We start from the raw sequence: 8,317 nt of genomic DNA on the forward strand, positions 1-8,317 counted from the left end.
TTTCGGTATCTCACCACAAATTTTGTTTGAAGCCATGCGTAGATGTTCCAAATGGCCGAGGTTTCCCAAGTTTTGGAAGAAATCTCTAGTAATTTGATTATAAGACAAATCCAATTCCACCAAGTTGTGGAGGTTCTCGATGCTTCTCCATGTCTGTCCACTAATTTTGTTCCAAGACAAATCCAGATGTTCCAGATGGCTGAGGTTTGCTAAGTTGGGGGAATTTCTCTGGTAATTTGATTATTAGATAAATCTAAGAATTTCAAGTTATGTAAATCCCCTATAGCAAATAGTAGCCTATCAGATAAACCACATCCATAAAGATCTGGATGCATGAGACTGCTGATATTGAACAGCCAATGTGGTATGGTAGCATTGAGATGGTAATTCAAAGAGAGATCAAGCATGGTGAGAGATGTGAGGTTAACATGTAATATAGAAGCAGACGCAATAGGAAGGTCAGTACAGGACAAACACAAATCTAATAGAGAAGGGAGCATGTTAATCTTGTGTAGCCAGTTGGCTGCCTTTGAGAGGTTGACGCCGCTCAAGTCAAGTGAGTGCAAAGAAGGGATGTTGGAGAGCCAACGAAGGCTATCAACATGAAAGAAGGTCCATCTAGAATCATAAAAATAATAACCATTCCAACTAATGTCAAGGAAGTGCAAGCGCGAGAGGTTTCCAAGCTCAGGTGGAATGGATCCGCTGAAATCGGCATAGGAGAGGTTGAGATATTCTAAATGCACAAGGGAACCAATGAATTTAGGCATGGGAGCTCCAGAAAAATTGTTCAAGCTCAAATCCAAATACTTCAAATGCATCAAGTCAAGCAAAGAAGGATTCACCTTACTTGGACCTGGAAATTTCGTAGTTTCATATTGGACATCTAAGTCATATAGATATCTGAGATCGAGTTTTACCACATGGCCCGTGATATTGTTGCAGCCCACTCCACTCCATCTGCAGCAGTCTTTGTCCTTCCAAGAGGAGAGCCACTGGTCAGGATCGTAAATGTTTTTTTTAATGGAAAGCAGAGCTCTCCTTTCACTCTCTATGCAGCTCCCCTCCACCATGGAACCATCTGTACCACCAAGGCAGAGTCATAAGAGGAAGAGCACGATCAACGTGACATGCATAAGAAATCTGGATGCATTTGAATGCCAACTACTACAAACAGCCATATGAGCAGAACCTCACACCACTCCAAAGAGATGGAAAGAAGGGAGGAAAAGCTATGAAAGGTGGCTTCTCATCAGTTACATGCTCCTTTTTTTATATGTCAAGTGATTCCAAAGTATATTCCATCTTATGGAATTGTGGTGATTTGGATACCTGAGCCGGATGTTGTGGTGAGTTGTGCCGGATAAGTTTTTTCTTGAACCCTTGGGGTCGAACCGGATGTTGTGGTGAGTTGTGCTGGATAAGTTTTTTCTTGAATCCTTGGGGTCGAACTATTTGCCTTTCCCTGACTACTGAGAAGTTTTAATTCTTGATTCTTTATTCGAGCTAATCTCTTAATTTGCTTTTGGTTCTTGTCTAGTGTCTCGTATTTATTAGTTTGTTTGAAAGTTAAGAGCAACTTTTGATATATACCTTCCCCGGTGATTTTCATATATAGTCTGGTGCTTGTGATATCGATATGGTATATTTGAGATTTTTTTTTTCCAAAGCAAGGAGCATCTTTTAAGAGGGAAAAAAAAATAAGGGTAAAATTAAGGGTTTACTTCGGACTCGGTTGGTTTCCTCTTAATTTTTTTTTGGGTAAAATAGGTTTCCTCTTAACTAGTAGAAGGATTGTTAACTTTTCAATGTGTTATAATGTCACCTTTCAAATGCGTCATTAACATTTGGATGATGAGTACAACCCATTCATCGTAGTTAGGACTTGGGGGGGTGGGGGGAGATGGTTTTTTATGGGATTTTAAGCACATCATGAGTCGAGGAATGGTTTAGCAGTGCCGCACATGAGAACTTAGATGGCATGGCATTAATCCCAGGTACATTAATTACACCATGAACCATGAGGTTCATCCAAAATTTCACTATCGTGATTTAGTGCATTGGAGGTGATAATTTACAAAATAGGAAGTTCAAATTTTGTTGTGTGGTATCCAGATCTATATATAGTGGAAACTAGACTTTCCTTGCATCGGAGTTCGAAACAGCATTTTATGCTATAATAATAAATGGTCCATTCTCAAGTCAAGTAAATGGTTGTCTATTTTTAAGTCAAGTAAACGATGGTCTATTCTCAAGTCAAATGTTAATCCATTTTAAAGTCAAGTAAATGGTAGTCCATTCCAAAGCAATTAGCCATCAGCTTCTCTGTGGTAGTATTTGCGACATATGTAGTTGTAACAGATCAAGGAATCAAGACTGGGTGGATGAGGTTTTCGGTTGAAATGAAGCTTGCAAGGGAAGCGTTAGTTTTTACGTAATTCCAAGACATATTCCATCTCATGGAGTTTTGCAGGATCCTTGGATGGAATCTGTTTTCTTTGTAGGTGGCAATTGGGTTGGATTGAATCAAATATGGGCTGGATCAGATATAAAGATCAGCTCTCAATCCGAACTATTTATTAAATAGATAATCTAATCCGATCCACATAACTCATTTATAAAATAGATCAAGTCATGAGGTTAAATAAGTTAAATGGATTAAATAGATTGGACTAAACAAATCAAAAATATGTTAAGTAATTTTTAAATAGATTAAATAGATTAAACAAGTTTTAAATAGATTAAATACGTCGGATTATGACCTATCTCAATTATTAAATATATCAAAGGTCTAAATTTGAATCCAAACTATTTAATAAATAGATCTAAATGGGTTGATCCGTTATAACCCAAATTTATTTATGTCAAATCTAAACCTACTTAAAGAAAATCATTCGTGAGTCAGATTGATGAATAGGATCATAAATTACCACCCTTATTTTTCTCATGATTTATAATTTATTTTTTTTCACTAGTTATGAAAAGTAAGATGGGCTATAAGGTTCATGTATAGAAATCTTGATTTTTACATTAATAAAATTCATAACCTTAATATAATAAAAAAATCACTATGTGTGGAAATTTTATGGGTTAAAGAGTGCAGCCAACAGGTTTGGGCTGTCGCGATTCTTTATTCAAGTTGATCTCATTATTTTCTTTGTAGATATTTTCTAGTGAATATTATCCATTAAATTACTTTTAAAGATGAAAGTGGATCGAACAATATTCATTTGGATCCATTTTCATATCCAAATCTATCCAAATATAAATAGAAATTTGAGCATCCGAGTAATATTGATATTCGTATCCATATTCAAAAATAGATATAAATATTGATCTAAATATCCAATTCTACTTGTAATTCTCTATAATTTTATATTACTCATGAACTTTTAAGAAAAATATATAACCACATTCACATACCATTAACATGATTTACTATCCACTTAATAAATCTTCAATTATGTGATTATAAAGTTTAATTATTTGACTTATATCCACATTTATATCAATACTTTCATATTAAATTTATATTTATATCTATTTAAGATAAATATGGATATAAATTTTTATATCCGACTAATATCCAATCAAATTTCAACTTTAGTTATTTTGATTTGAAATTTACGGCAGCATTCTGATATGCAACCATCCAACTACAAAGATTGGGTGACTAATCTTGAAAGCAGCCCAATACCTTTGAATTGATATGATTGATTTTTCTTTTTGTTGTGGTATAGAGAGGGCTTCTTTAGTCCCACATCGGTTATAAGTCAAGAGGGAATATGGTTTATATATGGATTGGAACCTTCTCTCCCAATGTGAGGCACCTTTTAAAGGACAAAACTGTGAGGCTCTAAATGATCAAGGCCCATTGAAGCCTAAAGACCCATTAAAGCCTAAAGATGGTCATGAGTCAAAACGAATAATACCTCATGTATGCGGAGGTGGAGGCATAAGCCAACTATCTGAGACCATTCGACCCCTTGACCCATGACCACAATATTGACGCCGTCTGTGGGAATGCCTCCTATCGGCTTCTTTAGTCCCACATTGGTTATGAGTCAAGAAGGAATATCCACATCGATTATGAGTCAAGAGGGAATATGGCTTATATGGATTGGAACCTTCTCTCCCAACGTGAGGCGCCTTTTAAACAAAGCTAGTAGCATAACAACCCATACTTGCATATGTATACATGGGGAGCCAGACACATCTCCCACAAAAAAAAAGCATATGTATACATGGGGAGCCAGACACATCTCCCACAAAAAAAAAGTGAAAACAAAGTTGCATGCCCACTTTATAATACAGACATGTTTAAACAAGATGAACACTTAGAACCCTACTAAAAACCTTGATGCAGAGCTAGCATAAAGCCATGTCATTTCAGAATCTTTGCATCTTGGTTTCCAAGTACCTTTTCTTGAGCCATTGTGTGAGATGGACGAGATAATCATATCCTTGGCCATTGTTCATCAAGATGGGCAAGGTGGACTTCAACTTGGCAAATCTTATTGCTACTTGCGCATAGATGTAATCGTACGTCTTGTCAATCATGTGGAAATAAGCAATCCTTATAGCTCGTTTGATCATGAGCACATAGATGAACCCCAAGAGCCCCATAACAAAACCCAGTGCAGAGCAAGCTTGAAACCATATCATTTCAGAGTCATCACCATTTCTATGTTCCTCCTCTTGTCCTCTGTTTTGAAATGAACTTTTAGAAGGGGCACCATTAAAGCACCATGGAAAAGGCCATCCATGAAGATCAGGATTGCCACTATAAATGGAGGGATCACAGAATGTCTGTAATTGGTTTCCCCATGGAATTTTCCCTGATAAGTTATTGTTGGACAAGTTCAAGTGATTCAAATAACACATGGAGGAAATAGTTGAGGGAATCATGCCTGAGAGATTGTTCACCGACAGATCAAGTGATTCTAACTGTGTCAAGGCACCAATATTTTTCGGAATCTTTCCTGTGAAGTGATTATTAGAGAGATTCAAGAAACGCAGTCCATGGAGATTTACCAGTTCTATTGGAATCGTCCCAGAAAGATTGTTGCATGAGAGATCTATGCTTATCACAAATGAAAGCACACTGGTATACTCAATTTCTATTCCTTTTATGGTCATTACTAAGCCCTCTGTATAGTACGCATGGAAGTCTGTAAGCATTGGTTTTTCTGCATTCTGTGTCCTCTTCATTGCACTTAAATTTCCAAACGATGGAGGCAAAGCACCTGAAAAATTATTGCAAGCGAGGTCCAAAACTGGTAGAGAAGTAAGATATGATAGTTGAGCTGGAATACTGCCGTTGAAGAAATTTAACCTCAGAGAAAGAACTCTCAGTGATCTGAGGCTTTCTCCAATCCATATTGGTAGGTTGTCTGAGAATCTATTTTCACTAAGATCAAGAACAAGCAATTGTCTACAATATTTCAGCCATGAAGGCAGTTTTCCAGAGAGCCTATTATTTCTTAGATGAAGTGATTGGAGCTTAACAGGACATGCCACTGAGTCGAAAGAATGCTCAAACTTGTTGTCCTCCTTGGAATCAATTGTTCCATATCGTGGTTTGTACGGATAGTGATGAAGTTCTCCAAACAGCTCGTTGTTAGATAGATCGAGCACTTCCAATGAAGCCAAACCATTACAGAACAGCCGAATGCCACCAGACAAGTTATTGTTGGAGAGATCAAGAATTTCTAATGAAGATAGATTGCATAGGAATTGAGGGATGCTACCATTAATATGGTTACGGGACAAAATAAAGTATCTAAGATTCTTCACAGCTTTGGCAAAGCTCAAGGGAATTGGCCCAGAAAATGAGTTGTTGGATAGTATCATGGTGTATAGGTAAAAAGTATTTAATCCGGGAATTGGACCATGAAAGTTGTTGGAACTCACATCAAGAAACTCATATTCTTGGCCTCCCAAAGAAGTTGGTAGGCATCCTGTCATGCTATTATGGGACACATTCAGATAAAGCATATTACTTAAATCCCAAAACTAAGCAGGAAAGCCATCTGAAATATTGTTTTCACCGAGCCATAATTCTTCTAAATTTGTGTGTGTTCGAAGCCAAGTTGGAAATTTTGGTCCCAAATGACAAGAGAACATAATAATTGATGAAGCATTAAAAGGAGGAACCCAATGCTGACTCACCTGAAATGAGTTGTGAGACAGATCCAAGTAGTGTAATCTTGTAAGGTTGGCAAAGTGGGCTTCGGTCAAGTGACCTGTAAAGGAATTTGAAGCGAGATCCAACTCTTGCAGTGCAGATAGCTGACTCAGAGTTTGTGGGATTGTTCCACTCAAGTTATTGTAACCCACATGAAGTGATGTTAAGCCTTGTAGAGATCTTCTCCCATCTGGTTTATTTTCTGTGCACTTAGACCAACTTTCTATTGTATCTACAAGCTCGCCAGTAATGCTGTTATGAGATATATCTAGCCCATTCAGCTTACACAGATTCCCTATAAATCTTGGTATCTTCCCGGTTATGCGGTTTGATGATAATGCCAAATAATGTAGGCTATGAAGTCTGTCAAAGGCATCTGGTATCTCTCCACTGATCTTGTTATATGATAGATCTAGAGACTGTAGGTGGATGAGATTCTCGATGAATTCTGGTATCTCTCCACTGATCTCATTGTCTGATAAATCTAGCACCTGTAGGTGAATTAGATTCCCAATGAATTCTGATATCTCTCCAAGTATATTTATATTGCATGACAAATCCAATTCTACCAAGTATATTTCATAGTTTCATATTGGACATCCCAGTCATATGGATATCTGAGATCGAGCTTTACCACATGGCCAGTGATATTGTTGCAGCCCACTCCCCTCCATCTGCAGTAGTCTTGGCTCTTCCAAGAGGAAAGCCACTGGTCAGGGTCGTACATGTCTCCTTTGATGGAAAGTAGAGCTCTCCTTTCACTCTCTATGCAGCTCCTCTCCACCATGGAACCATCTCTACCACCAAGGCAGAGATATAAGAGGAAGAGCACGATCAACATGACATGCATAAGAAGTCTGGATGCATTTGAACGCCAACTACTGCAAACAGCCATATGAGCAGAACCTGACACCACTCCAAAGAGATGGAAAGAAGGGAGCAAAAGCTATGAGAGGTTGCTCCTCATCACTTGCATGCTCCATTTTTTATATGTCAAGTGATTCCAAAGTATATTCCATCTTATGGAATTGTGGTGATTTGGACACTATTCCAAAGTATATTCCATCTTATGGAATTGTGGTGATTTGGACACTTGAGCGGATGCTTGACTTGTACGGATATTGTGGTGAGTTGTGCCGGATTTGTTTTTTTTTTCTTGGACCCTTGGAGTCGGACTACTTGCCTTTCCCTGATTACTGAGAAGGTTTAATTCTTGATTCTTTATTCGAGCTAATCTCTTAATTTGCTTTTGGTTCTTTTCTAGTGTCTCATATTTATTAGTTTGTTTGAAAGTTAAGAGCAACTTTGAGGTATACGGGGTGATTTTCATACATAGCCTGGTGCTTGTGACGTTGATATGGTATATATGAGATTATTTTTTTTTTTAATGGTTATTTTGGTAAAATTAAAGGTTTACTTCGGACTTGGTCGGCTTCCTTTTAATTAGTAAGGATTGTTAACTTTTCAATGTGTTATAAATAGCAACATAATGTCACCTTGCTGATTCGTCATTAACTTTTGGATGACGAGTACAACCCATTCGTCGTAGTTAGGGGGGTGGGGGGAAGATGGGTGAAAATATTTTATGGGATTTTAAGCACATCATGAGCCGAGGAATGGTTTAGCTGTGCTGCACATAAAAATTTAGATGGCATGGCATTAATCCCAGGTACATTAATTACACCATGAACCATGAGGTTCGTCCAGAATTTCACAATCATGATTGAGTGCATTGGAGGTGATAATTTACAAAATTATCCAGATGTTAATAAAAATTTTCCAAAATTTAAGATTTTATAGTTTAGTGATCATTTAATAAAATTAAATTTAATTTAAAAATTAGAAACATAATTTATTTAAAATTAAAATATTGAAAAATTGGAGTATATAAGATGACCAGAGGTAGCTAATTTAAGAGCCACCACCACCACCTTCCATCTGGGCCCACAGCAGCATATAATTGTAAATCATATGAACTCCATCACAAGGGCTGTCGTACGATACATGTGCGGACATTAGTGTCTGACAGTCTCCTCCTTTCCTCGTTAATATAGAATAGAATGTATAGATGGGTAAGGACAAGGGACAACCAATTACGTGGAAAAAAATTATCTCCGCTCTTTTATAAGT

The 8,317-nt window shown here is 37.3% G+C and overlaps 1 protein-coding gene across 1 annotated transcript; it reads right to left on the minus strand.

Moving 5' to 3' along the window:
* Positions 1 to 4,389: 4,389 nt before the first annotated feature.
* Positions 4,390 to 7,028, minus strand: LOC105053573 (receptor-like protein EIX2). The gene is made up of 3 exons (XM_073245326.1): positions 6,822 to 7,028; positions 6,172 to 6,678; positions 4,390 to 6,015 (listed from the first exon to the last, which is right to left on the minus strand). Exons 1-3 carry the CDS (start codon positions 7,026 to 7,028, stop codon positions 4,390 to 4,392), a joined length of 2,340 nt encoding a protein of 779 aa, XP_073101427.1.
* Between the last annotated feature and the right edge of the window lie 1,289 nt (positions 7,029 to 8,317).

Source organism: Elaeis guineensis, chromosome 11 (genome assembly GCF_000442705.2).
Source record: "Elaeis guineensis isolate ETL-2024a chromosome 11, EG11, whole genome shotgun sequence".
Classification (NCBI taxonomy): Eukaryota; Viridiplantae; Streptophyta; class Magnoliopsida; order Arecales; family Arecaceae; genus Elaeis; species Elaeis guineensis.